This window comes from Drosophila persimilis, unplaced genomic scaffold, assembly GCF_003286085.1.
Source record: "Drosophila persimilis strain 14011-0111.01,24,50 unplaced genomic scaffold, DperRS2 tig00000900-arrow-arrow-pilon, whole genome shotgun sequence".
NCBI classification, from domain to species: domain Eukaryota; kingdom Metazoa; phylum Arthropoda; class Insecta; order Diptera; family Drosophilidae; genus Drosophila; species Drosophila persimilis.
This window is the reverse complement of record NW_020825369.1, coordinates 623,376-650,992: the sequence shown is the minus strand read 5'-3', so window position 1 is coordinate 650,992 and position 27,617 is coordinate 623,376. Positions and strand designations below refer to the sequence as shown.

The window sequence follows — 27,617 nt, the reverse complement described above, 5'->3', positions numbered from 1 at the left end:
CTGAGAATTCAAATGGGGCGGCAAAGAGAGCGCTGCCTTCCCCTTCTGAGAGGGGGTGCAATTGCTAAGCGGCTTTTTGCAGCAACTTCCAGAAAGAAATTCAAGATGTTTTCGAATGGAGGAAAAAACAACCTCCAGGAATTCCGCCCTTTAGATCCTTTGAAACGGGGCAAGCGAAATTGCACAAGGAGAGGCGCACGGTCAACCCTTAGAGTGGCGCAAAAGCGGGAGAGCGAGAGCGGGAGCGAGAGAGAGCCGGAAGCCAGGCAGACAGTCAGCCAGAGAGAGAGAGAGAGAGCAAAATTCTCAGACAGTTGGAGAGCAAAGGCATTGCCAGCTTGGATTACAGCTGAAATACACTGTCAGAAATGACTGAAAATATCATCGAAGTGTAAATACACCTAGAAAAATATTCTCAATGAATTCTCTTAGTTTTTAACCATAAAAATACATAGATTCCTAGACATGAATATATTCATAAATGCATAGAGCAAAGAGCTGTCCATAGAAATGGGGCAAACTAATCCATTCCATGCCATTCCATGCCATGCCATTCCATTCCATTCTATTCCCTTAACCCATTTCGAAGAGGGCCATGATTGAGTAATTTACTTGGCTAATCACAATGAAATGAAATGAAATGAAATTGGTAATTGAGGCAGTTAGCATGGTTACCATGCCACAGAAGTGCTTGGGAACGAGCGGGGCCACCAGCCAGGCCACCAGCCAGGCCAGGCTCCGTTACCAATCCCAGGCCTGACTCTGGTCTCTGACTCTCTCGTCTCTGAGGCACAGTTCCCATATGGGAGGTTGGTTTTGTTTGCCCCCACGATTGGGCGAAGACCCAGAAAAGTGATAGCTTCACCCTCGCTGTGCCTCCTTCACAGAATTTCATATTTTGCGTGTCTGGTGCGTGCTCAAGAGGCCTCTGTGGTGGTTGCCTCTGCACTTTCTATGGCCCCGTTGCATGCAACCGAATGCAGTCTAAGCCACACAAAGGTCTCTCTCGTCTTTCGTCGCTCGTCTCTCGTGGAGCTTCGACTTCAACTTCAATTCTTGTGCGCGCTTTTCAAATGCAAGTCGGACAATAAGTATTTAATAATCAACAGCAAGAGCAGCAACAACACGAGGTAATTGCAACTGGCAATTGTGTAGCTGTGCCCCACAGCCCTGCCCCAGCCCCTGCCCCGCCGTACAACACGCCCCCATTCGTGCATTTTATTGTGTGAACAAAAAACAACTTTGAAAGAAGTTCAAAACTCTTTGAATGCGCCTGCCCTGCCTTCCCTTCCCGCTCAGACATGAATACTTCAGCGGGGGCGGTGGGCGGTGGGCGGAAGGGGGCATTCGAGGCGATAGTGCTTGACGAAGGCTGTTAGGCGGTGGGCTGGGTGGCTGGGTGGCGGGGCACTGTGGGATCCTACTTCGGCCGAAGGTCCACGCCCCACCGAAAAATGGGTCAGATGACAATGAAGCGCATCAAAAATGCAACTGCAGCCCAGAAGGAGGAGGATGGATGTCACAAGAGCCGAAGAAGAAAATGAACAAAAACGAAAATGACAATTTTCAGCTGCAGATAAGAGGGAAAACTTTTAATCTTGCATCCCTCCCCCCCCCGTCCGCCTGTCCAGCCATAAATGAAAACAAACAAAAGCCGAAGAAGCTGCTGGAAAAGTCAGAAAAGAAAAGATGATGGAGCAGCCAGCCAGAGGAGAGATCAACTTGTGGAGAGAATAAACAGAAAAGAGCAGCCACAATATTTTCACATTCTTTATCATTCTCGAAATGGAAATGGAAATGAATGAGGGGGGAGGGGCTAGGGGGAGGGAGACCCAGGAAAGACCAACTTTGAGATTCTCAAGATGAATTAAGCGCAACGGCAACAAAAGATTTTCCCTCTTTGGCTGTCATAATATTGAAAGAGCCTTAGATGATGGCCTGCCACGGTTGGGGCGAGGAGGGGGGCGTGGGGGAGTGGATTTGGGGCAGATCCACGGGACTGCAGACAGACGAATGTCCCAGAAAGATGACAAGTTATTAGCGGGGCGTGTGCCCCCTCTCCCCAGCGCACGTTTCAGGCAATTTCCACTTGCAAATGCGGATGGGACTGTCAAAGGAAGTCAGTCAATCAAATGCTTCGAAACATTTCGGATATCCAGTGTCAGTTGATTTGATGTTAAACGTATTTTTATGGCATACACTTTAGAACCCTGTACTGGTTCGGCAATACGCGTCATGCGACAGTGCCCCTCGGTCGGTTGGGCGGGAAGGGGGCGGCGTTCTGGCTTAGAATTCGTAGAGAAAAGATGATGCAAAAAAATCATCAAGCAGTGTTGCCTTTATCGATGGATCCAAGGAGCAGAGAATACATACGCACATCCACTGCTTTATCAACAAAGAAGTGCATTTTACCGCCAAGAAGTTCAGCACGTGAAGAAACCAATGAAGCAGTGCATTTATCTAAGAAGCAGTACATGAATCGGACAAACAGTCGGCCAGCCTTGTCACTCCATTGGATTTCTCTTTGTATTTCAGTCTCTAGAACTTTCAGTGAATGTCATGCCACAAAGGAACCATTACATCCATGTTGTTGACTCCTCCAGCCTGCCCCCCCCTCTATTTGATATGTACGAATGAATGTCAACCCCCCCAACCGCCAACCCCCAGCCCCCAAAAGCTAATAAACTTAAAACAAATTACATATTAAAATGCATCCAAAAATATGAAACGAAATAGAGCAGTGACCGCCTTGCTACAGGTCCCATCAGAGCAGAGAAGAGCGGAGCAGAGTCAAGTATTTGTATGCATATTATACGAATATGAGAATATATGTACGTGTATATATATCCCTCTGTGTATATATGTATTTTCTGTGCACCCCATCTCTCTCTCTCTCTCTCTCTCTCTCTCGTTTTGTGTTGCTTTTTCATTTGTGTTGCAAAAACGAAGAAATGTCAGCAAACGCTAAAGAGCACTTCATGTACCCACGGACGTCAGACACATCATGCAGATGGAGTGGAACTGTGGCCTGCAGATGCGAGATGGAGATGGAGATGCAGGAGGGGGGTGGGGGCTGAAGAACAACATGATGAAGAACACGATGCAGAACATCGGTAGGGTGGTGGCGCATGGCGTAGCACATCAAAACCGAGGGCCAAAAATCAACAAGCAACATGCTAATGAAACCGAAATACCCTTCCTTAATGGGGGTTTTTTCTTGGAGTGGGCTGGAGTGGGTGGCATTAGCACACGATTCGATACTCTGCCGTGCTCTGGGCCGTGTGAATCTCCTTCACGGTAATCATTTCGAGCCTCTTTTATCGGAGAACTGTGCGTTCGGTCTAATTATCACACACGTAAGAGATCGTGATGGGAATAATGGTAGCACCCAAAGAGAGATCTACAGGTTTCTCCATTACAATGGGAAGAATTACAAGAATATGCAATGATTCGACACATTTACACATTCAAGTCGAGCTCTGAATGAATAAAGGATCATTTCCCGTATTCAGAAAGTCCAGGCGGAAGCCAAAGAAAAGATTAAGGACTCCTGTTGCGTGTCTTTTCTGTTCATGGGGATCACAGAAGACTGTTTCTTTCCGTTCGTTTTAGTCCACTCCGTTCCATTCCTTCCATGTGGAATGCAAACTGGACTCCCAAGTCCGTATGCCCCTTGGGGCGGGCAGATCATCGTCGGATGCTGGAGAAAGGGGGCGCAGCACTCCCGCGCGCTGAGCCTTCGAAGATGCACAAAAACAAACAGAAATGCTGTTACACGAGTGCCCGGGCCCAAGTGGCAGGCGGCGCTGAGGCATCCTCCATGGCACATGCAACATTGCAACACAGAGCCGCAGGGCAGGAGCCAACTCTCACAGAGTCAGTCTGCCGCCTCTTTTGGGGTGGTTTTTCATGCGAAAGAAGGACGAATGAAGCACAGGACGATGACGTGTGGGGGGAAAATAGGGAACACACACACACACACACACACACACACGAAGAGAAATAAAAAAAACTGTGTTGAGATTTCTTCCCTTCCGCAGCATACCCACAGAGACGAGATTTCGCAGGAGTAGGGAAAGGGCGAGGAGAGAGGAGCGGCAGGGCAGAGCATCCTCTGATGCGATGCATGTGAATGCGAGATGAGGAATATGAAAATGAGAGGCGGCAGATGAGAGATGGAGAGGCGCTAGGAGGAGAAGGAGGAGGAGATGTGTGAATGTGCGAAATGGGACCAGCGAGAGAGAAAGAGAGAGGAGAGAGAACGAGAATCCCCGCTAGAAATGGAAGAGTGTGTCGTCTGTGCCTGTCATCCGAGTGCGTGAGTTTTCCGTGTGCCGTGTCCGTGTGCCGTGCCCGTGCCCGTGCTCGTGCGTGTTCGTGCCTCTGTTTCTGTTTGTCTTTGTCTTTGTATGTGGTGGAATGGAATACTTTTACAGTTTGTTAAACTCTATTTTTAGAGCTCCCTCTCTCTCTCTCTCCCTCTCTCCCTCTCTCTCACTCTCGCAGTCTCTCAATCTCTGCGGCCGCAATGGCCATGGGAAGGAAACAAGCCAAAGCCCCCGCCTCCCGCCTCTGCGCGTGTGTGGGGGCCGCTTGTTGGCTTAGTTTTTCCACAGTCCACGCCGCAGTATATTTAATTTTGTTGCTGGGTTTTTCCTAATGCACTGCCGCTGCATGTTAATTTGATAAACACGAATTTCATGTAATTCCAGCTCCGCAGTTATTGAAACGTCTCCGAGAAGAGCTCCCAAAAAACTTGCCCAACAGACGGAACGGAACAGCAGAAACCCCTAGAAAGTAGACATTTGGGGATACCCTTGCGAGAGATCCATTGGGGAGATCTATGGGAGATCCATTCGAGATCTATTGGAGATCTTTTGGAGACCTATTGGAGATTCATTGGAGATCAATTGGAAACCCATTGGAGATCTATTGGAGATCCAATGGAGATCCATTGGAGATCTTTTGGAGACCCATTGGAGATCTATTGGAGATCTTTTGAGGACCTATTGCAGATCAATTAGAAAACCATTGCAGATCTATTGGAGATCCATGGGAGATCCTTTGGTCCTTTGATCCCATTTAAAATCCCTGGGATAGACATAGTCATAAGATTTAGTGCCAGATTTGCTGCTTTTTGAGTTTGTTTGAATTTTCTTTACCAAAAAAACAGTTGTTGTTCTTGCAAACCGATCGTTTCCATTAGGCATTAGGAGGCACATTCATGCTACGTACAAAGGCACTTTGTGGGATTGGAAGAGCTTCTTCTCTGCATTGCAAACAGATACTGAAAGTCGTGGTAGCCTCCTCAGCAAAGGGCAGGGTATACAAAGTTACACCATTTTCAATTTGGACAAATTTTAGTGCAATTTGTTAAGGGCCTAGACAGGGGGGAGGCATGGGGTGATGTCGTTTATGAGCACCAGAGAGGCGGGGGCGCGAGTGCCAGAGGTGGAGAAGCAGTAGCAGGGAGGGTGGATATAGAGCGGTGTTGGAGTGGCAGAGAGGCTGGGTGGCGGTGGGCGGGGGGGTGTCTAGTGTTAATTGAGTGTTGCAATTAGGCCAGGTGAAGAGGTAAAGAGAGAACCAGGGAAATTTGACATGGGTTCCATGGCTTACGGAGTAGATTGCCTGGGTGCCGGTTGCTGCCGTCGCTGCCGTCGTTGCTGCTGCTGCAACAGACGCCACGCAATTAACGGTAACTCAATTTTCATCCCAGAGGAGTCAACCTCTTTATATCAACCTCTCACCCACTATCTCCTTTCCACTCACCCTCTCTCTCCCTCTCACTCGCTCTGTGTGTGTGTGTTTAAGGTGTAGGAGAAATCTGACAGTCAATATATCGATACGAACATTTGTTTGCCTTCCCACGGCCGCCGATGGTGATAATGACCATCGATGGTGATGATGATGATGATTGATGGTGATCATGTTGCAGGCAGTCCCCCCCGCACTCCGTGGTAATGCAATCCGCTAATGCAACAACTCTCCAATTCAAAGCCGTTAACACTAAACAGAAATCGAATACGAGAGCAACTTATTAAAAACAGTAATACGGACAGCAAGTCAGTAATCGACGACGAAAGAGACCACAACGAATTACGGATACCCTTCACTGAACAAAGGAACATTGAGGGGCGTTGAAAGGGCGGCACTTTTGATTCAAAAACACCAAAATGACAGAAAAATACTACAAAATAGCCCGTAAATACAACAAAAAATACCAGAATGTGGTGGAATAATACTATAATAAAACATATTGGAATACAATAGAATACAAATACTAGAAAGTACTGAAAATACGTCAGAAAACTTTGGAAAGTTCCATCAAATAAAATCATACAACACTAAAAAGTGCCAGAAAACACTGAACTATACAGAAATTACAAGAAAATGCATCGAAAATAAAAACGTAATTTTAAAGTTTGTTAAAACAACAAAATTTCTTAAGAAACGTTCGGGGGAAAATGTGCATGCATTTCTTACACACTACAAGACATCTATCCACCATTAAGATCTTCTATTAGCACGTGTAATACGCGTAACATAACTGTAAGAACGTAAGAGTTGCAGTACCACCAACCAAACAAAAGTTCAATTCCATTCCGGCAAAGCCTCTCCCCAAAACGAACCAACTCCGAGGCCGTGCCAGAGTATCTGGCTAGTGGCTGTAACTGGTTGTCAGTCCCCTGCACTCCCCTCCCCCCGCACTGCACCCACTGCAGGCCACTGCAGGCCACTGCAGGCCACTGGCGATCGCAGGCCGTGACGAGAGGCTGCTGACAATCGATTAATGGCACATATAAATGGCTATCTTCTGGTCGGTTAGTCGCTCGAATCGGCCACTCGATCGCCTCTCAGCTTTTGGCCCGGTCCCAGTGTCCAGCTCCACAGACAAGCTCCAAGCTCCAAGCGGCTCCATCTTGTGGTCAGCGGAGCAGCAGCTTCGGCTTATACTCGTATTCGCTTTCAATTTGCATGTTTCTCGTATTCGTATTCGTATTCGTTTTCGGTTTCGTTGTCGTTGATTTCATTTTCATTTCACGTTTTTTTTTGTTTTTTTGGCTCGCCGTTTTTGTCTTTCGTCTTGTTTTGACACCCTTGAAGGGGGTATTATTATCTTTGGCAGAAGCTTTGCAGCACAACAAACGGAGGAGACAAACAAGGAAGCCTCTTCTACCAAATCTGTTGACTGCATACTCTTCTTTCTGCTGCAGGTAGAGGCGCCCTATTGGATCCCCAGGATCGTTCTTCAAGAAGCAAAGGCAACGCTTAGACTTTTGTGTGTTTTTCCCGAAAGCTCTATATATGACTTGATGATACAGAACAATGGTTTTTGGCAAGGGTATTGCCAACTTCGACCTCTGACGGATAGCCTTCCTCGCGTTGTTTCTCTTGTTTTTTTTGGCTTTTTTGTCAATGAATGAAATCAACATAAACAGCATTTAAGCACACGAAATTATTATATATTGTGGGCGTTGAACGGAGTGCGTTCAACGGCGCCGCTGCGACGCTATCCATTGGGTCACCGCCGCCACTCACTTTGGCGTCTGCGCAAGCGTCGCAGCGGCTGTTGCTGCTGTTGCTGCTGGCAGCGTCCATTGACGTTGGCAGCCAAGAGGCAGAGGAGGCAGAGGGACGGCGGGGAGGGCGAGAAACTCAAAGAAGAGCTGCAAAAGAGAGAGAGAGAGAAGTGCAGAGCAAAGCAATCTAAGGTCAAGTCGAGACAGCATCCATCCATTGGGGGACAGACAGCATCTCCGATGAATGATGAGCACGAGGCAAAAAGCCTTCCAAAAATGTGAGTCAAAGATCGAAGAAGTCGAAGAAACGATAAACCCACAAAAATATTCCAAAAAAAATCGCAATACATTTATTTATTGTTTCTGTAGCGCCTACACACACACACGCACAGATACCAACAACAACAGCTGTTCGAATTTTCGAGCTTTTAAGTTTCGAACAAGAAAGCGAAAAGCAGTGCTCCCGACTAAGGGATATCCTCGAGAGAGAGAGCAACCAAAAAGAGAGAGACAGAGACAGGACTATCGCTTGGTAACTCCTTTTGATCCTTATCAGGAATATAAATACATGGAGATTTTGGGCAAGCAGCATACCCTTTGTGCACTAGCACGTACAGGGTACTAAAATGATATTTGAATATTTGAAGTGTAGGAAGAGGAAGAGCGGAACGGAACCACAGACAGCGGGCGCTGCACTCTGATAGATTGAGCGAGTCAGAGCGAGAGGGAGAGAGAGAGTGAGTGCAGGAGAGAGTGGAACAGAGACAGAAGGAAATTAAGCAACAACGCATTTTCTTGGCACTCGCAATTGGGGCGTGTGATACGACAGGGGCGTGGGAGGGTGGATGGTGGCAGGGCGGCAGGGCGGGCGGGCGGCCCCCACGAGTACTCTACTCAACCATGGCGTTGAAAAGAGCCCAAAAACAAAAAGAACCAAAGAGGGATCTCCCAAAATTTGGGTCAATGTACAGACAAAAAATAAAAAAAATAAAACACACACAAGAAAGAATAATTTTTCACGTTTTTCTTTATGGTTTTTTAATTTTACAACATTAATATGTCAAAGAGGGAGAGGGAGAGTGGGAGTGAGGGTGAGGTTGGGGTTGGGTTTGGGGGCATGAAAAGTCAATGCATTAATGTTGGCTCATTTCCTTGAAAATTCCGATTCCAATTCCGATTCATTTGTTGTATTTTGCTGACTTCTTTACGAGTTTTGGACACAGCGTTAATTGATTTAGAGAGGAACGCGGCCCGCTCTGACCAGCTGCCACCAGGAGGGCTTTTTGGAGTATTGTAACCGGAAGTTGTCCGTCAGTTTGGTTTGGCACAACGTGTATGGGTGGCCACGGAGAACACGGAGACCACAGAGACCACAGAGACACGTTACCGTAGCGTAGAATCAAGATAAATGGGGACGATAGATGGGAAGATGTTGAAACATAGAACAAACCCCCCATCCACGCAGATAAGACAAGAATCTACAAGTTATGATAAGAATAATGAAGAAATTACATCCATATAGGGGAGATATGGAGATTACTGTGATGATAAGACCCTGATGCTGTCCCTGGAAGTGTAAGACTTCTTTCACTAATTCTAGCTTCAGTTCTGCTCAATTAATGATTCATTTACATAAATGTATGTGTACATTCCACAATAGTTACAACATTTTAAGGTCTAGTTCCAGTTGTTCGAAGGAAAAACAAGTGATTCATTGCCGCTGCGATAAGAACCCAAAGACCCCTTGGAAATACTTTGAATAAAGAATTTAGAGTGGAAAATTCACTTGAATATCATGGGATGTTGCATCACTTGCAGAAACAGCTGCTGGGATCAGAGATTATGACTCAGATATATTCCAAAAATCTGGCTAAAACGCTGTACGTAGTGCCAGATCCAACTCTGCTTTAAATTGAAGGGAAAACCCAACCAGATGTTGCCAATTATTCACAGAATATATATATATATATATTCCACGATTCAGAACATTCGCCCAACAGCACTGTCTCTCTCTCTCTCTCTCTCTCTCTGTCTATCCTTCTCTTTCTGTCCATGATCGTTGATCATTATTTCTGGCCCATCATCAGCGTCCATCAGAGCCATAGACAAAGAATTGAATCCCACAGTTTTTTGGCCATTACAGAACCCAGATTGCTGGCCATTTTTGGGAAGATGGGAAGACAGCGGGCCGGGCCAAGCCAGGTCTAGTCGCTCGGCTCTTATGGCCATGTAAAGCGGCTGCTGTCACAGCCAGACACGATTGACAAGCCACCGTTTGGAGAGCAATGGGAGCAGCAGCGGCTCCAGTTTGTTATTTGGATTTGGATTTGAATTTGAATTTCCGCTAAAAAGAGGGAAAGGGAGAAAGAAACCATCAACTCGGAAGTTGCCATTTGACAGGGACATCGGCATGTCCCATCAATCACTGGCTCAGTGGATGTGACTGACTGCGTAACGAGCTGCACGACATGTACTCAAAGATACTCCCCGCGAACACACCACAAGATACGAGCAAAAAGCCAAATGAAAAATAGAGAATGCAGAATGCAGAACTGGAGTACGCCCTCTAATTGATTAGAGGGCTAATCCTCGAGTAACCCCCAAAGACTTTGGGGCACTGGCGCTGCCACTGGCACTGGCACTGGGAGTGGCAGTGTGGCAGTGTGGAAGCTGCTGCAAGCCATTGACACTCTGTTTATTAAACATTTCAAAGTATATAAATAAATGATTTTAATTATTATTCCTTGGTGGTGGATGGGCCAGTGCCCGAGAGATGATCTCATCTTTCAATTGAAAACTGAAAATTTCATTTCATTTCATTTCCAGTGTGTTTATTGCATGCATAATAAATGGGGATTGGAATGGTCTAGTCGGGACAGATGTGGATATGTGGATAGATGGGGCACAGGCGCTGGAGGGGGGGGGAGACTCTCACACACCATGTGGATCATTGGAATAATCAACATTATTGGGGCAATTCGGTTTTAGGGAGTGCCTGAAAAAGTAGTTTCGATACCGACTCCCTCTTTTTCTTTTCTTTTTTTTTTTTTTGCAAAATTTAGATCATCCAGTTGGACCCACCCCCCTCCCCCCTTGCATGTCCATTCGGCATATCTTTTAATTAAAAAAAAAACCCAGAGAAGATACATATTTGCAGCACGCATGGGGCAGGCAACCGCAATCTTCACTCCAAATGTTGCATGCAAATGAACAAAGGAAAAAGGGGGAAGAGACGCAACTACTTCACCTACTGCTCCTCCTTCACCTCCTCCTCCTCGTAGTAGAGTTACAGTACAACCAAAGCACTTCACTGTCATTAAGTAGTCGGAAAACGTTATCCCATGCCCCACGAGTGCCTCCCCCCCCCCCCCCCTCGCCACTAGCATTTTTAAAACAGGGGCGTATGAAATTAATAGACTCTACCACTGCTCCTCCTCCAGTGTTCTTCTCCCCACTTAATTATCACAAAACAGACGAAAACAAAAACAACAACACAAAAGATACATTTAAAATGGGCAAGTGTTTTCCCTACTTCGCTCCCTCCCCCGCTCCACCGCTCCCGCCCCCGCTCCCACCGCAGGCCCTGGCTCTCTGCCTGCGGGATGAGTTGTGCTGTGCGTGTGTCTGCTTTATTAGATGATGATAACTGGCTAATGAGTTGAACTCTGCGGCAGGCCGAAAGCCACCAACGACATTGTACGTCTCCCTCTCCCTCCCTCTCTCTCCATAAGAAACACTGACCAAATGCAGAGACAGAGACAGAGACACCAAGACCCAAGCAAAAACTACCGCAAAACCAGAGACGGGCGGAACGGAACGGGAAACCATACTCAGAAAGCTGCCCGCACATTTTCAACATCTTTGATCTTGAGTTTTAGAGTCTTATATGTATGTACTCTCTCTCTCTCTCTCTCGTCGCCCTCTGCCATGCTGCAAAAGACCAACGACAATGGGATGAGGCTTGCTCTTCAAAGTCGGTAATATGCGATCTTTAATTGATTATAAATTCTAGACAAGTTCTAGAAGAGATACAAGCAATTGAATATAAGAGAAGCAAGAGCTATTCTTCATTTTTTGTAAGAAAAGATAGCTATAAAGTATTCCATTACCAAATATATTAGGACATATGTATGTACATTCTTTGGGGAATTCTCCCATTCACGACTTATTTTTTTTAGTTAGTTGTGCTGACTGCGTTTAAAAATTTAGGGAGGCGTAGAAAACATTAACTCTTGTATATTCGTATTCGTATTTTTCACAGTTAGATAAAGAATTATCGTTTCTATGTGAAGGATTGCTTTCCCACAGTAGGTTTACCTGTGGGTTTCGAGACTTAAATTCCATCAAATCTGTAAGAGAGTCATGGGGATAAAAGCTGTCTTTTCCCCGCCTTTTATCTCATGAAACTGTCATTTATTTCCATAGCCTTGTTAGTAGTATTATCAGCAATAATGGATGATATTCTATCAGTTTTAAAGGCGAAAAGCAAGTGCAAACTCAACCCAAACACTGGGTCATAGAGAGAACCATACATTCGTACAGACGGATACAGTTTCAGTTATAGATACATCTGTAGATCCTTCTCACCTTGAGTACTTGTAGGGTGCTATCCACAAAGTATAAGCAGCCGAAGAGCCCTCCCTTTGAGAGTCTGCAAATGGAGAGAGTATCCAACCGTCGCTGCCCCCAAATCAATGAAAGATGTGGTGGGATCTCTGCTGTTGCTTCAGATTTGAATGTTTGTATTTGTTTTTTTTTTTTTTTTTTTTTTTTTTTTTTTTTGCGAAGGTGAGCAGCGAAAAACGAAAATTTGGAAGAGCAGAGCCCACGAAACTTCTAGCAGACACACAGACAGACGGACAGCGGAGAGACCTTAGAGGTCTGCAAAATAAAGAAAACGGTTAAAGATAACTGCGTTTTATTTGTGTATCTATGCATGTGTCTGTGCGTCAGTGTGTGTGTCCGTGTGTTAGTGTGTGTGTGTGGGTCTGCTTGGGCATGACCGCATGCAAAACAAAGTCAGGTACGAAATCTGGCGATATATTGTACACACATAAATGTATATAGATTGTACATTTGGCTGTCAATGGCAAATGCCTGGCATATCGTTATTAATTTATCTTCGCTGTGCGCTGCTTGTGCTGCTTGTGCTGTGTGTGTTTACCTTTGGGTTTTTGGATTTTTGGATTCTTTTTTTTTGGGGTCTTAATCTCCCCCTCCAGCCACATTGTGCCAGAAACCCAAAGAAAAAACACAACACCCAGATACCCAGAGACCCACTCTGCGATACAAAAAAGCAACAGCAACAAAAACAAAACACTTGCACTTAACATTGAATTTCCGTGTAGTAGTAGTTGTTGGCATTATTTCGGATCGCCCTTCTTATCGGGGTAGAGAGTCGAACTATCAGCAAGGCAACGGGCAATGGCAACGGCAACGGGCAACGGCAACGCTGATAACGAGCCAAAAACAAACAGAGAAACGTTGCGGAATGGGGCAAAAGAACATGGATTCTCCCAGGGTTCTATTCCACCCTGAGAACCAATCATAAATGAAACCCAAAAAATGAGTCACCAAATTTGGCAACAAAATTTATTTAGTTTTTTGGGGTGTCGTGCCAGCCCATCCATGCAGATCGCTGGCTGTTCCCATGACAGCATTTGATTCAAATTCAAAATACAAAAAAAATGCTTTGTTTCATTAGAATATAGAGTCATTTACATACATCTTTAGGTGCGCTCTACAGGGGTTTTCTTTGGTTCTCTTTGAAATTTGCTAATGCTAAAATGGTTCCCACCAAGGATCTTTACCATAAAGAATCTTTAAAGTATTTACATGTCGACAGATCTATAAAAAACTATCGCACTGAGTCACATTTGATATGGAAATTCCTTTTTTATATTTAGCAAGGTTCTGGCAAAAGTTTTACTACCTTTTGGAATACCCTCTTTAAAGATATAGAAATAGAAACAAATACGCAACCAGATAAGGCACTGCCATGTTCGGAAATGCCAACATAGTTTGCTGATACCAAACACCCAACGCCAGTAGTCCACACAGTCGGAGAGAAGAGAGACTTTGCAGGCAATATTGGAGCAAAAATACCATCATGGATCGCCACGAAGGACACCTCAAGGCATATATGTATGTATAAGATGTGAGCGGATGAAGAAGTACATCTTTTGGAATCCTTTCATAAGAATAAAGAAAGTATATGCATTATCCAATCAGATCTCGTCGCATGAGGGGATAAAGCTCCCTTCCGTATGGCAAATAAAACCATTAAAACCCAATGCCAATTCAGATAAGATTCGATTGATTACTGTGATAATAAATCCCCTATGCAGAGGTTATTCCGTTTCATTTCATTCCACCGCGTTTCCGTTGATCGCACAATATTTCGGCCGCCAGTGTGTCGATTAGCCCACAGGTAGAAGGAATGCAAAAGGGGTTGCAAAAACCAGAAAGACAGACTTGTCAGCCTGCAGCTGCCCCGCCACCAGCAGCACCAGCAGAGGCAGCGGCAGTAAGAGGTGAGGGCAAGGACAAGGCGACAAAGATTGAGTTGGAAGCGGAGACGGGGCACAGGGACAAAGGTGACTCAACGTTGAGTCAACAACGGGCGGAAGGGGGGAGGGGCCCCCATTTTTGGCCTAAGGAAATAATTAAGGCTACACTCACCCCTCCATGTCCAGGTCGACGACGGGCAATCGCTTCAGCTCCGACATGTCCAGCTCCAGGCGCAGATTGGAGACCTCGCAGAGCAGGCGATCCCGCTCGACGCTCAGCTCCTTGACCCTGGCATGCAGCGCATGGTTCTCACGCAGCAGATCCTCCACGCTGTACTGCATCTGGGGCTGCTGGACCGCTCCTCCATCCATGAACATCATGGAGCTGGCCATCAGCAGGGACTGTGTGGTCTGGTGCAGCAGCAGATGCTGCTGCTGCTGATCGGGTGGCGGCCCCAGATCTGATTCTGCAGCGGATTGGATGCCACTGCGCTGCGGCGACAGAGCCAGCGACAGAGACAGGGCCTTGTGCTCGGCCTCCGACATTTCCATTTCTTGTACTTCGCTTTTATTTCACTGATATTCTTTGCTGTTTTACTACTACTGCGACTGCGGGGACCGGACTGCACTTTACGGCCAGAACATGGTCGCGCGCCACGCCACGCCACGCACACGCACTCGCGACAAGAAGCTGCAGGGGGGAGCAGCAAAGTAGAGGAGAGCCCCCTTGAAATCCGAAATGCAAAACGAGAGCACAAGAACACAAAGGCGACGACTCTGACTTTTGTTTTACTAATTTTGTGGATGGGGGTGGGGACGCTGGTTAATGCACTACACACTTGCAGCAAAAAAAATTCGTTTCGCGAGCAACAAATGGCTTTAAAACACGCGCGACGCACGTCGTCGTTCAAAATTTTCGAAAAAAGTTTTGTTTACTGTGTCCAGTGTGACCGCGGCTTTATCGTTGACATATACCGCCCGGCCCCCAGAAATATTATAAAATATACCGTCTCATTTTAAAAATATACCGTAAATATACTGACGAGTTAAATTCTATTATACATATTCCTCGATTTTGATATTCCTTGGAATATTACTAGCTATATCGATCTAGTAGTCCTCCCCACATAGTTTTGTCCAATAAATGAACATATTTTCTAATTGACTGGTTTATTTTAAACACTTGCTTTTATTGCATTTTGCGTAAAAAAAGGTTATAGCGAAAATGGTCAAACAAAAAAACGAAAGAGGATAGTCGTTCCTATTGTTCAATTTTGGTATTCCGTCGAATATTACTAGCTATATAGAACATTTAGCCATGCCCACATAATTTTATCCGATTAATGAATCAATTTTCTACTTTCTACTGACTACTACTACTTTCTACTACTACTAATTAATCCTTTTTATGGTATTGTGTTTAAAAAAAGGTTTCAGCGAAAAAGTGTGCAAGTCCCAACGTCTGGCCTTCGAAACTATCCTCTTGCAGTATGCGCCCTCTGGCGGAGGTAGGCGAACCTTACACCATTTTTCCATACAGTTTAGCTATTGTCAAGTGACAGACGAATGACAATTTAAATGTGGCAGCGAGCCTTTGTCAGATATCCACTTCTTGTGGTGGGATTTTTCATCGGAACAATTATCTTTGTGACAATGAGACTTATTCTAGACTCATCAATCTGCATACCCTGGGAAAATGAATATTATAGAATTGAGATAATGTTTGTCATCCCAGGCTCCAGAGCAAAAACAAAAGCTATTACTATTATTTTCACGGAATATCAAAATCAAGGAATATGTATAATAGAACTTGAACTTTTATGTATATTTACGGTATATTTTTAAAATGAGACTGTATATTTTGGTATATCTTCGAGGGTAGACCAACCAGCTGTTTTGGCGGCAACGACTTTGTTTTGTGCAAAAAAAAAAAAACCATGTTGTTTGAGTAAAAACGCAGGAACACCCAAATATTACCAATGATGCAGGAGGGCGCCATGTACGAGGCGCTCAGGAAGCACTTTGGGCACTCTAAGTTCAAGTCGGAGCTGCAGGAGAAGGCCATCAAGTGTGCCGTGAAAAGTGAGTAGCAGAGAATTAATCCGATCCGAGGACTGCATCGTTAATTCGGCCATAATCCCTAAATAGAGAAGCAGGATGTGTATGTATCGATGCCCACGGGTTCGGGAAAGTCCCTGTGCTTCCAGTTGCCCGGACTCATGTGCGAGAACCAGCTAACGATTGTGTTCTCGCCTCTATTGGCCCTTATCAAGGATCAGATCGATCACCTGACAAAGCTGAAAGTGCCCGCCGATTCCCTCAACTCCAAGATGACCCTCAAGGAGAGGGACAGAGTCATCATGGATCTTCGTGCAGTCAAGACCAACCTCAAGTTCCTCTACATCACCCCCGAGCAGGCGGCCACCAAGTTCTTTCAGGAACTGCTGCAAACCCTCCACAAGCACAAGAAGCTGGCCTACTTTGCCGTAGACGAGGCGCACTGTGTCAGCCAGTGGGGCCACGACTTCCGACCCGACTACCTCAAGCTGGGCGAGCTGCGGTCCAAGTACCCGGAAATCGTCTGGCTGGCCCTCACGGCCACCGCCTCCAGGGAGGTACGCGAGGATATATACAAGCAGCTGCGGCTGCACCAGCCCGTGGCCCAATTCAGCACACCCAGCTTTCGGAAGAATCTCTTCTACGACATCGTCTACAAGAACTCCATCGAGGACGACTTCCAGCACCTGGCCGACTTTGCCCAGCACTGTCTGGGCGATGCCAAGGAGTTCAAAGCCATGCCCAAGCCACAGCGCGGGTGCGGCATCATCTACTGTCGCACCCGAGAGAATGTGGAGCGTGTGGCTGTGGGTGTGTCCAAGCGGGGCATCGGCGCCGTGGCTTATCATGCTGGCCTGAAGACCGCTGAGCGTACGGGCGTGCAGGAGGCGTGGATGCGGGGCGACCAGCCTATCATCTGCGCCACCAACAGCTTTGGCATGGGCGTGGACAAGGCCAGTGTTCGTTTCGTGATCCATTGGGATGTTCCGCAGAATGTGGCCGCCTACTACCAGGAGTCTGGGCGAGCTGGACGTGATGGTCTGCAGTCGTATTGCCGGCTCTACTATGGCCGGGAGGATGTGCGCAGCATTCGATTTCTACTCCAAAACGATATCCATCGAGCTCGTGGTCGAGGCGACAAGGAACTGCTCACGGAAAGGGCCCTGAAACAGTTCGAGAAGATCTCGGAATTCTGCGAGCACACGAGCTGCAGGCACAAACTGTTTGCCGACTTCTTTGGGGATCCTGCACCGCCCTGCAACGGACAGTGTGATGTCTGCAAGCGGCCGAAGAACGCGGAGAAGGCCCTGGAGATGTTCCACCGCCTATGCATGGATGACGCCTTCAAGTCGCACATATCCCTGCAGGACTGCGCGGATCTATATGAAGGTGAGCTGGCCATTTCCCGAGCAACTTTTCCTAATTTGTCTCCCCCTGTCCTTGGCCAGGTGGCCGAGCGGGTGTCAAGCGTGCAGCCCAGGAGTATGCCGCCGGTGAGTCCGGCTCTGATGACGATTCCGGCCAGAGCCACTCGTCAATGGCGAAGCGGGCCAAGAAGGAAGCCGCGGACTTCATTCAGCAGCAGTTCAAGCTGCGCAAACAAATAAGCGCCGCCCGCCAGCTGGAACAGGAAAAGTCTACCCAAATTTCTCGCGTGCATCACGCCGAGGCCACGGAGAAGAAGATCGCTGGCCTCCAGCACACCCAAAGGGAGCAGTATCTCACGGCCATCATCGAGGCCCTCAAGGCGAATGTGCAGAAGTGTCAGGAGGACGAGGAACAGCAGCCCCGCAGCGCCCTTCGGTACAACGACTATGAGGCCATAGCCGTGGAGATGGAGTACGAGGTGTTCCGGCAGCAGAGGGTGGCGAACATGTATCGGCATGCTTTGGTTAAGCAGGTTGGCGTCCATGTCTTACTATTCCAATGGGAACTCCATAATATCTGTTTATTCACCCACAGATATCCGTCATTAAGCAGCTGACAGGGAAGACCAAACTGATGCCCCTGCTGGCCGACTACGTGCCGAAGCCTCAGACTAGTGCAAAGGGTGCCTGGACGGGCGGCAGCGTGGCCTACTTTGAGCGGAAACTGAAAGAGCTGGAGGAGCAAAAGCCGCAGAGCCTCAAGGAAACCCCCAAAGCTCTGAAGGAGAGGAAAGGCTTCAAGCAGGAGAACAGAACGCAGACCTCCATTGCAAGCTACTTCAAGAAGGAGGTAAAGGAGGAACCACTTGCAGAGGAGGAAGGTGCAGAGGATCCACTGCAGAAGCCTCTCACTGTAAAACAAGAACCAGGTACGGAAGAAGAAAAAGAGAAGAGTTCAGACGACAGTTCAGAGGAAACAGTGGGTCAGGATCAGGATCAGGATCAAGAGAGCCCCGCCGAGTCTGGTGTTGAACCAAAAAGCATCGTTGCCGATAGAGAGCTTAAACTGATGGCCAATGGGGATGGCACCTTCGATACCCATCGCAAAAAACGCGTCTCCCATCAGCAGGTAAAAGAGAGAAAGCCACCCAATCCCGGTCCCACGTCTCTGTCTCTGTTTGCTTCGAAGAATGAAAGGGAACAAGCTTTGACTGCCTTCAAGACGGCTCGCCAAATTCTCGAAGAGAAGCTGGAGAAATTGGAAAGCAAAAATGATGTTCTCGGCTTTACGACAGCCAAACAACTGCATGAGAAAACACGTCAAAAAGAAGCAAAGGAAATTACATCGAAGAGTAGGGGGAGGAAAGAGATGCCGACATCAGAGGGAAAAGACAAGATGGAATCCGAAGCAGAAATAAAAGTGGAAAAGAATTGCACAAGCGAAAGCCAAGAACAAAATAAAGAGCCAGAAACTAGGAAAAAGGAGTCAAAGGAAGTCACATCCCAGCGAAGAGGGACAAAGGAGATAACCTCCGCGAGGGGAGACAAGGAGAGAGAGGAGTCGACTCAACCAGAGAGAAAAGACGGAGACCATAAGCCGACGGTGAAGGTGAAGCAGCAGAAGAACGATGTCAGCAAGAATGTTGTGAACTGGCTCAACCCTTACTACAAGCGCAAAATAGCCACCAAGGAGCTGTTCAAAGCCCTGGCCAAACTCATCACTAGCCGCATCTGCGATGGCAGTTTAGGTGAGATCTCAATCTTCATAGACACCTCCACAAACAAACTATAATAAAGCATTTACTTGTTCTTCCCCAGGTGATGGAGATGCCTGCAAATGCTACATCAAAGAGACCTTTCATGGCCTGGAGATGATCAGCAACGATCAGGACATTGAGAAATACTTCACCGAGTCCAAATGACTTCCCATTTCGGGAACCAAATGAACTAATCGCATCGGAAAGATTGCCATAAATCAAGCTTGCTAAGAACCGGAGTTAAAAAACCATTTTTTTTTTTTTTTGTGTCGTTAATGTTTCAAGTTGTATGTATATAACAATTAATTTGATCAGTAAAATATTAAGAGGAGTGAGATATTTTCATTTTAAAATTGCACTGCGCAGATCTTCTATATGCTGTCTGCAATCTCCAGATAGAATTTCAAAAATTGTAACTACAGTTTGTTGGAACAAATATTCCCTCATAAAAAAATTTATTTGTGTGGGCTCTTATATGTTAAGTGGATTAGAGAAAAACGTTGGTGAAGGCTTACAAAAAAAAAAAAAAAAAAAACAGGCTGCAGGCGATGCTTAAACAATCTTTCCACTTCCTTGGACTTCTTTTTGTACATTTTCTTTTCGATGATGGCAATTCTTCTGATGTTTTGTTTTCTGTTTACAGATTTCGTGGGTTACAATTTGCTGGGAAGCAGGTCATGTGATGGGGCTTACGACTATGATGGAGCTCTAAATATAACAGTCCACGCAAGGCGTCGCTGTCTCTGTCCCTGTCATTCCAGATCGCCATGGACGCCGAAGCGGATGGTGAGCAGTATGTCGAGTAGATAGACCAGGGAAGTGACCAGAGCAATGGAGGCGGAGGCCATCACCAGGTCCAGACGATGCATGTTCGGGTGCCAGTAGTTGCGATCCTTGGTGGTCGACCAGTCCCGGAAGAGTAGAGCCGTCACGGCCACATACAGACAGAATGCCACCAGAGACCACAACGTTGCCGTGCGCCAGGGTGTCCTAGACATGAAGATAGTTATAGTACTTGCGTGCTTTACGGCAATCCTTAATCACTCACAGATCACCGACCAGAGCCATGATCAGGTAGATCGCCGTGTAGATGGTCAGGGCTCCAAAGGTCACATAGCAGAGGGCAATCACACGGGGCGTGATGAACACTCGCAGGTGGGAGTTGGTGGCCGGCTCGTCGATCAGACCAAGGCAGCATATTAACAGGCACTGTGAGAATATTCAACTCGTAGTTAGTGTTCACAAATAGTACTAGTAATTTATATTTTCAAAATGGGAATCCATTCATTTTAGCGCACTCTTAAATTGTATTAAAATTGGCTTTTAATGGCTGTTAATCGAGAGAGGTACATACTCGTATGTTTCACTTACCAGCTCCACCACTTTGATGCATATGAGAGTGTAGGTGGCCTTTTTGTTGCCACTCGTGGTGGCAAAGGAGTTATCATCCGCCGGCGACATTTCCACGCGTGAGATTTCTACAGGCAGTAAATCAATTAATTAATGAAAGAAGATTTAATTAAGTAAATGAAAATTGAAGTTTTTCACATCTAAAATTTGCTCAGTTCAGAGAAACACTTGGATACAGTACTCGAACGGCGGATATACTGGCATGTTTATGTACCTATCGATCGTAAGTAACTCATTTCTCGATCTCGTTTTGAACGTTCGCGACCTATAGAGGAAACGGGCTCTTCAGTTCGTTTTATGTTTTATTTTAATGGGGTTTTGTGACCATACTTGGCGCCCGTCTTTGGGTTACTTGTTATTGGATTCTAAGTATTGGGGTGGATGCTCGGTGGAGCGTGCAAAACGGTAAACGGAATCTAGTGCCGTTCGTGAATTTGTGTCAATTGATGGTCGAAGGTCTCCCTCCCACATGAAACTCATCCGCATCCACATCCACATCCATATCCACATCGGAATGAGTTGGAGCCCAAATTGATTAAGGGCAGATAGATACAGATAGACGGATGGATGGATTCCTCAATGATGTCATCTGTTTGGGTGTGTGTGGGATTTTGGGTGGGGTTTGATTTTGATATGCCTCTGGGGTGCTCAGATGCATACCAAATGTCGAGCTAAGATCGCGAGCAACCTACGTGAGGTTCGCGTGAAAAGCTTATAAATATTTAAAGATAGCTATAGCTGGGTCGTTCTCTTGTGACACTCAATCTATAATTCCATTACATAACTAATTAATTAATGACCAACAAGGGAACCACAACAAGGCACACGATTGTCACCATCATTGAACACCTTTCCTATTCCATATGCTTTGATATACATATGCACATATGTACATATGTATAGCCCCGCCTGGCGGGATTTGTCGAAACATGTTCAGAGCCAACAACTGGCTCTCTCCATGGTTCAGCCGTCAGTGCGTACCCCCATTGATTGGAGCTAATTGCATCACAAAAAGAACAAAACACAAAATTCCAAAAAGAGCTAAAGGCACGTACGCGCGGGGGGATGGATTGGAGAGGGGATAGGGGTATGTTGTGCTAGTTAACCCCGCGATGTGTAACCCCATAAACAACAATTAAACTTCAGGCGCGGAAGGGGCAGGAAGCCCACACAAATGAACTCCAACTAAAACTGAATCTTGTGAAGGGTCGCGTCACTCATAACTTTCTCGGCGAATGGGGGAGGTTCTCGAGATACCAAACATTTCAGTGTCTAGGCTCTGCTTGAAAGATAGGTGGGTAAGATATAGGCACTATGGCTACATTATTTAATATACCTGATTCAAAAAGTGTGTTGAATTAGCCTCCACAGTGAGGGCCAAGAAAAGGTAATTGGTAAGGGGGTTAGTCTCGTTACTGGTGAAACTCTAGTCTTTATATATTTACGGTATAACTAAACACTTAAAAATGGGCATGCATATGCCCATAACACGAGTAGCTCTAAAGCAAATTCCCAGCCAACAACTCGAATGATTACTTCCAACAAATGTTTGGTCCTCGACCGACTCTCTAGCGGTGGAATGCCTCCAGGTAACTGTTTTGCGTGCTCTGCGTTGGCAACGAATGTTCCGCGTTCTTGGCCCCTCACGAAAAACAAAAAAAAACAAGTTTCGTTAGACGAAGAAAGCCCGAAAAGATGAAGCCAAACAAAACACGCAACAAGCCACGAAGCAGCGGAGGGAGGAAAAAATGTAAACAAAACGGCCAAGCCCAACTGGTTTCAAGAGAGAGAGAGAGAGAGAGAGAGAGAGAGAGAGAGAAGTGCGAAGAGAGAACTTGGCTAAGAGACGGTAAAGTCGTGAAGAGATATAGCCACACCTGTATTGCGCCTGCGTGCCCTCGGAAAGAGCACCACATTTGGGCCTGCAGTGTGAATTAACCTCGTTTCGCTTTCAGGCCAGGCTCTGCAGGGACTTTCTCAAAGTTCTCTGCTGTTGGCCAGGCAGCCCTATAACTGGTCTGTCTTTGGGTCAATGACTTCTTCGACTTCTTCATTCTTCGTTTTGTTTTGGTTCTGTCGTTTCTTCAGTCGCATGCAACGAGGAGACTACGTATTCGGAGCGACTATAAGTTAATTTTGTTTTTAATTAAGCCCCATTTCCAGTTTCCTGCCCACAGTGGAGACTGGCGAGGAGAACACTATCATCTCCAACTTGGGCGATTGAAAAATGCAACACTACGAAACGTGTTTTTCAAAGCCGCCTTCTCCTCATGCGTGGCCTCCCCCTCACTTGCATTGATATGCACAACTGGCAAACTGGTTACGGAACAGAGACAGACAGCCAGAAATGCATATATGTGCATAGTATGCATGCATGTATGCATGCATTTACGTGTGTATGTGTGTACATGTCTGCTTGGAGAAGGCGCCTACTGTACTTGCGAGCGCCGTAGGAGAGACTCCGACTCCCCCTAGCGAAGGAAATTGCGATTTTCTTTGCATTTTTGCATTTGTTTTCCATTTTCTTGTCGTAGTTTTGTTGACCTCATTCAGACCCACACCCCCCAGTGTAGAGGGTACTGTTTCAGACTCTAACATGCAACTTTTGAGGGATTGGGCTTTGGGGTAGTTGATGTTAGGGGTTGCCTAGCAGCCCGAACGGGGGTTGTTGGCGAATTCAATGCCAAAGCTATTGGGTAAGGCTTGTAGGGATTTCCAGGTGCTGTGTTCAGGGCTGTATCTGTGACGTGTCTGCCCGTGAAGGTCAGTGTCCAATAGGTCTATTGATACATCAGCGAAATATTTCGGGTTCAATAGGCTCCCAAGGGGTGGGTGGGAGAGTTATAATTGAGTGTGAATTAGGGCACCCTTTTATTTTACTCAAAGAGTTTGGATATACATATCTATTATTATTGGTTGCGATTTAAATAATCAAATTTCGAAAAAGTCATAGAATTCTCCTCTTTATATTCTAGTCAGAGTCTGATTTTGCTAGTCAGCCCTACATTGAGAAGAGTCTGATTGAATAGAAACCAATATAAATAAGCTCAAAATCTCCGTACCGAATAAATGTAAATTCAAAAATGGTTTGAGATTTCTGAAATTTTAAAAAAAAAAAATAACAAAATTTAAACAAAAACCACAATAATTAACAACAATTTGGCTTCTTTTTGAAGCGTAGTAGTTTAATCTATTGAGCACGACCATTCGTCAACAAACAAACAAATCATCCGAAGGGAGGGGCTGAGGCTGGGACTGGGACTGGGACTGAGACAACCAACCGTGAGAACAGTGGGTGAGTCACAATTAACAGAAAATCTAATTCATGTTAGCCAGTGCTGCCTATTGCCAGTGTACATATGTTTGAAGTGTATATTGTGCAAAATTAGCATGTCTAACAATAACAGCAGAGAAGATCGCATTCTTGTGGCTGTACCCATGGTTGTGTTGTTTACTGTACAATTAGCTCTGGGTGGGGCTCAGCGATCCAGCCAGCATGCAGCACAGACTCCGAACAGCGACTCTCAGAAATCTTTGGAGGGGAGAGCCAGAGACTGACACAGAAGCTGAAACTTCAGTTTATAGTTATTGTTTTTTTTGTTGGTTAATGCATTTCCAAACAGTTTCAATATTAGTTATTGTTGGGCAAATGAAAAACTGGTTTTTTGTTGTGTTTTTTTGGGTTACGTTAATACATTGGGTTATTACATTTTTCAAAATATCGTTGCGCTTGCGAGAGGTGCAGAACTCTGGTTAGCTTGGGGTTATTTCTCACTCTAATTACACAGAAACACACACAGATTAAACTATTTTCAAAACGCGCCCAATCAAATGTATGGTTCAATCGGAAATGTAGTTTTCGAACACTCAGCAAATCGACCGCCAGCGTCAACGTCAAAACTCGGTTTGCGCCAGAAAAGTAGAGTCGAAACCCAAACACCACGACGTTGTACGTTACAAAGCCCCCGCCCAAACGGGCCCCAAGTTGGCTCTCATGGCCATATGACATTAGACTTTGGTAACTGACTAGCTGCAAGAGATAGCCTTATGGGAAAAGCATGCAGTGAGAGCGAGAAATATACGTACTTGCGACAGTTTGGTTCAATTTTGAACTAAAAAAAACCGAAAAGTATTAAAAGTACCAGAAACGGTTACCCTGCACCAAAGTCTAGTGTCATAACACCATGGACAGGAATGATATTTTCAAGCAGTCGATAAGCAGTAAGTATTCACTAACGCTTGCACAAAAAAATACTGAAATCGGCTTCATTCTTTAAGCCGAAATGTAAAATATTATGTTACATGGCGCCAGCGTATGCATGAAGGTATAATTTCAAACTCTGGAAAGATATTTATTATACGAGCTTCTTATTCGCTTGTTAATACCAAATTTTGATAGGTTTTTCTGCTCGTCTACAAAGATATATAAGTAAAACCTAGTAAGAACTAAAATAAATTTAAGACCGATCCTACCACACCCACCCCAAGCGTGCATATAAAGTGCAATAATTAGTAATTGTCTTTGACGTTTTAACGTTATACCCGATACTCAAAGAGTATTGAGGTGCGGCACTTGACGCGGCTTACAAAGTTCCCGCTCGTTGTGACTCTACAATGCTGCCAATTTTATCTACACATTTGCAGCTTTTTTTCAAAGAGGAACAGCTTATACAATTCGGAAAAGTTTTAGCCATGAGTAAAAAGTATTTGCCGAGTTTCGCAGCTCGATATTAGTCATCAAATCCCTAAATCATAGACTAACGTAAATCATCATTTTTGTTCACTATTTGCACTCACTACTGTACATAAATATTTTTCACCGCAAAACTTAAGCACGGCAGCGGCCGCTCTTTCGGTTCTTTATCCCGCCTGCTTCGTTTCTGTTACAGTTACAGCATCGAAGCTGTTCTCTCGCGCTCTATCCACGTGATCGGCTTAGCAGCAGCCCGCAACGCGCTCTCTTTTTGGGGATTATTGTGCTCAGCAAAACATCAAACTTGGTTCCTCTCGCTCTCACCTAGCATGGCGTCAAAGCGCTGCAGCGCGCTGTCATAAGTGCTGAGCGTAAATACAGACACGAAATAGAGGGAGTTACGTTCTCGCTCGCCCTCTGCTAAGAGCCAAGAGCCGTCCGGCCCGTCAGCCCTTGCATCAATAACATTCTTCCATCGGTCCAGCACATGTCGGTCCTACTTTCGCTGTTGTATAAGAATAAATTGTACATGTTATAATGAATTACATAAACGAAATTATTTTAAAACCTATTAGGAAAGCCTAACGTAAGCTTAAGCTTACGTGACGTACACTGCTCATATGAGCGAGAAGTTTAGCTGTGCGGGCTTTGATCATATTGGTGGTCGCGTTGTCGATCTGATCAATACTCGCTGCGGTTACAACTGGACTCGTTGGGATTGCAGGGCGAAGGCGGCATGCGGGTTTTAATGGGACAGACTCATAACGAATTCGCTGACCTTAACTCAGGATTCAAAATGTTCCAGGATAAGTTTCTCGCGGTGGAGTCTCGTTACAAAAACCTTAAAATTTTGCCTGAGCTACCAAAGAGAAAGAAGAGTAACAACTATTTTCCAAATAGTAATATTGTCGTTTCTCTTCTAGTCCCGAAAGAAGTCCCTCACTCAAAATTCTCGTCCCGCATAAACATGTCAATAGTTTGCTCCACCTCTTTTTATGGCCGGTGCATACGATTTCTAACTGTTTACCAATCGTTCGACTAGCCCTGAAGATAGAGTTGAAAGTCTTCCAACTCCATCTCCGCCCGCTACATCTTCTGTAGCAAAAGCTCAAAAAGTAGCATACTGATAGTGCATCTTTAGAGGACGATACTATCGCATTTTGTCCTGATTGCTGTCCGTTCCCACCTTGGAAATTTATGTCCAGGTGCCTTCTTCTGGTCCCACCAAATCGATCTTCTTTACACTTTACACTAATAACCTAGCCCATATTCTCGCTACATCTAACGACCTTCTTGCCACACCCTCATATCCTATCCCTTTGAATAGGTCATGTTATATCCGTCCCCCCCAAAAACTATCTCTACTAGGATTTCCGACTAAACTTCTTCTCTGGACTAATGCGTACCTTTTTAATCGTTTTCTCTGTTTTTGTCTCGTCGGGTGTGCCCCGGGTTTGTCATTCGAAGAAATGATATTCGATGAGCACTTGTATGTTCTGGAAAACCTGATGGTCATTTTGGAGGATCTCGAAGAAAAGAAGCTCCAATACTACAAGCTCGGCTTTCATTATAAGCTGTGCTCCATGAGCGATGACGATGCAACCGACGGACCTCTCTTAGCAAGCTCAAGCTAGAGACCTAATGCTAAAATATTATAGCTCAAATAAAAGAATGTATCCCAGTTCTAAAAATCAAAGTCATTTTTCACAATTGTTCAAAAAAACAATTTTATTTAAATTCATTATAAGAGATCCTTAGGCTCTCGTAACATTGTGGTGTGGGATCTTTGCTCTAATTCCATCGACTTAATAGAGTAAATAGAGAGGAGGATCTACTTCAAGTGATCTCCAAAGTCCTTTAAAATCAGGAGCTTATGAAAAACAGAGTGTAAGAGCAGAGCAACTAGAGGACAATGAAAACGTCATTTTTATTTTAGAGGAGTCGCGATTTCCTTTAAAATCAAATCATATGGATTAAGAATTTTTTAATGATTGCAAAAATGATATAATCAATTTATTGCGTCACTGTCTGAGTGAGTACAGATCAGTAATGTACAATTTAGAAGTATATGGATTGGGCGTCAAACAAACTGATGACGAAAGATTAAAGGAAACAATAAAACATTTCGCTACATCATACAATCCTATTTATGCAAATGAGTTAATTGATGAACACCTAAATGATACCATAGAAAATTTAATAACTCTCAGCAGTGAATTCCAGGAGAAGGATTCAGGTTGGGCAATAAAATGTTTTAAATATCTTAAGCTAACCATGATTAAATTGGAGCAAACAGCTGC

The 27,617-nt window shown here is 45.3% G+C and overlaps 3 protein-coding genes across 4 annotated transcripts in view; 1 reads left to right on the top strand and 2 right to left on the bottom strand.

The window, feature by feature from the left end:
- Positions 1 to 14,905, bottom strand: part of LOC6601981 (IQ motif and SEC7 domain-containing protein 2) — a 40,695-nt gene extending 25,790 nt beyond the window's left edge. The window contains exon 1 of the mRNA XM_026993798.1: positions 14,205 to 14,905. Coding sequence (XP_026849599.1) covers positions 14,205 to 14,584 — 380 coding nt within the window. The 5' untranslated portion in view covers positions 14,585 to 14,905. The remainder of the gene's footprint in view (positions 1 to 14,204) is intronic.
- A 1,067-nt stretch (positions 14,906 to 15,972) lies between these two features.
- On the top strand, positions 15,973 to 19,749 carry LOC6601976 (ATP-dependent DNA helicase Q5). The gene is made up of 5 exons (XM_026993804.1): positions 15,973 to 16,114; positions 16,181 to 17,479; positions 17,539 to 17,990; positions 18,053 to 19,205; positions 19,276 to 19,749. Exons 1-5 carry the CDS (start codon positions 16,012 to 16,014, stop codon positions 19,377 to 19,379), a joined length of 3,111 nt encoding a protein of 1,036 aa, XP_026849605.1. The 5' UTR covers positions 15,973 to 16,011; the 3' UTR covers positions 19,380 to 19,749.
- Positions 19,632 to 24,495, bottom strand: LOC6601975. 2 transcript variants are annotated; one of them, XM_002026986.2, is made up of 5 exons: positions 20,839 to 20,889; positions 20,586 to 20,692; positions 20,263 to 20,423; positions 19,908 to 20,204; positions 19,632 to 19,847 (listed from the first exon to the last, which is right to left on the bottom strand). In XM_002026986.2, the coding sequence occupies exons 1-4, from the start codon at positions 20,858 to 20,860 to the stop codon at positions 19,967 to 19,969; spliced, it is 528 nt and encodes a 175-aa protein (XP_002027022.1). In that variant the 5' UTR covers positions 20,861 to 20,889; the 3' UTR covers positions 19,632 to 19,847; positions 19,908 to 19,966. The 2 variants fall into 2 exon arrangements, with proteins under 2 accessions (XP_002027022.1, XP_026849606.1); XM_026993805.1 differs by lacking the exons at positions 19,632 to 19,847; positions 20,839 to 20,889 and adding an exon at positions 24,333 to 24,495.
- Between the last annotated feature and the right edge of the window lie 3,122 nt (positions 24,496 to 27,617).

What these genes read in the sequence shown, in the direction of transcription:
- LOC6601975 (XM_002026986.2), bottom strand. Translation starts at nt 20,860, where the DNA reads ATGAGTTACTTACGATCGATAG. An exon ending in GAGTTACTTACGATCGATAG is followed by an intron (nt 20,693 to 20,838) that starts GTACATAAACAT and finishes TACTGCCTGTAG; the next exon opens with AAATCTCACGCGTGGAAATG. An exon ending in GCATCAAAGTGGTGGAGCTG is followed by an intron (nt 20,424 to 20,585) that starts GTAAGTGAAACA and finishes ATATTCTCACAG; the next exon opens with TGCCTGTTAATATGCTGCCT.
- LOC6601976 (XM_026993804.1), top strand. Translation starts at nt 16,012, where the DNA reads ATGATGCAGGAGGGCGCCATGTACGAGGCGCTCAGGAAGCACTTTGGG. An exon ending in CATCAAGTGTGCCGTGAAAA is followed by an intron (nt 16,115 to 16,180) that starts GTGAGTAGCAGA and finishes ATCCCTAAATAG; the next exon opens with AGAAGCAGGATGTGTATGTA. An exon ending in CATCTGCGATGGCAGTTTAG is followed by an intron (nt 19,206 to 19,275) that starts GTGAGATCTCAA and finishes GTTCTTCCCCAG; the next exon opens with GTGATGGAGATGCCTGCAAA.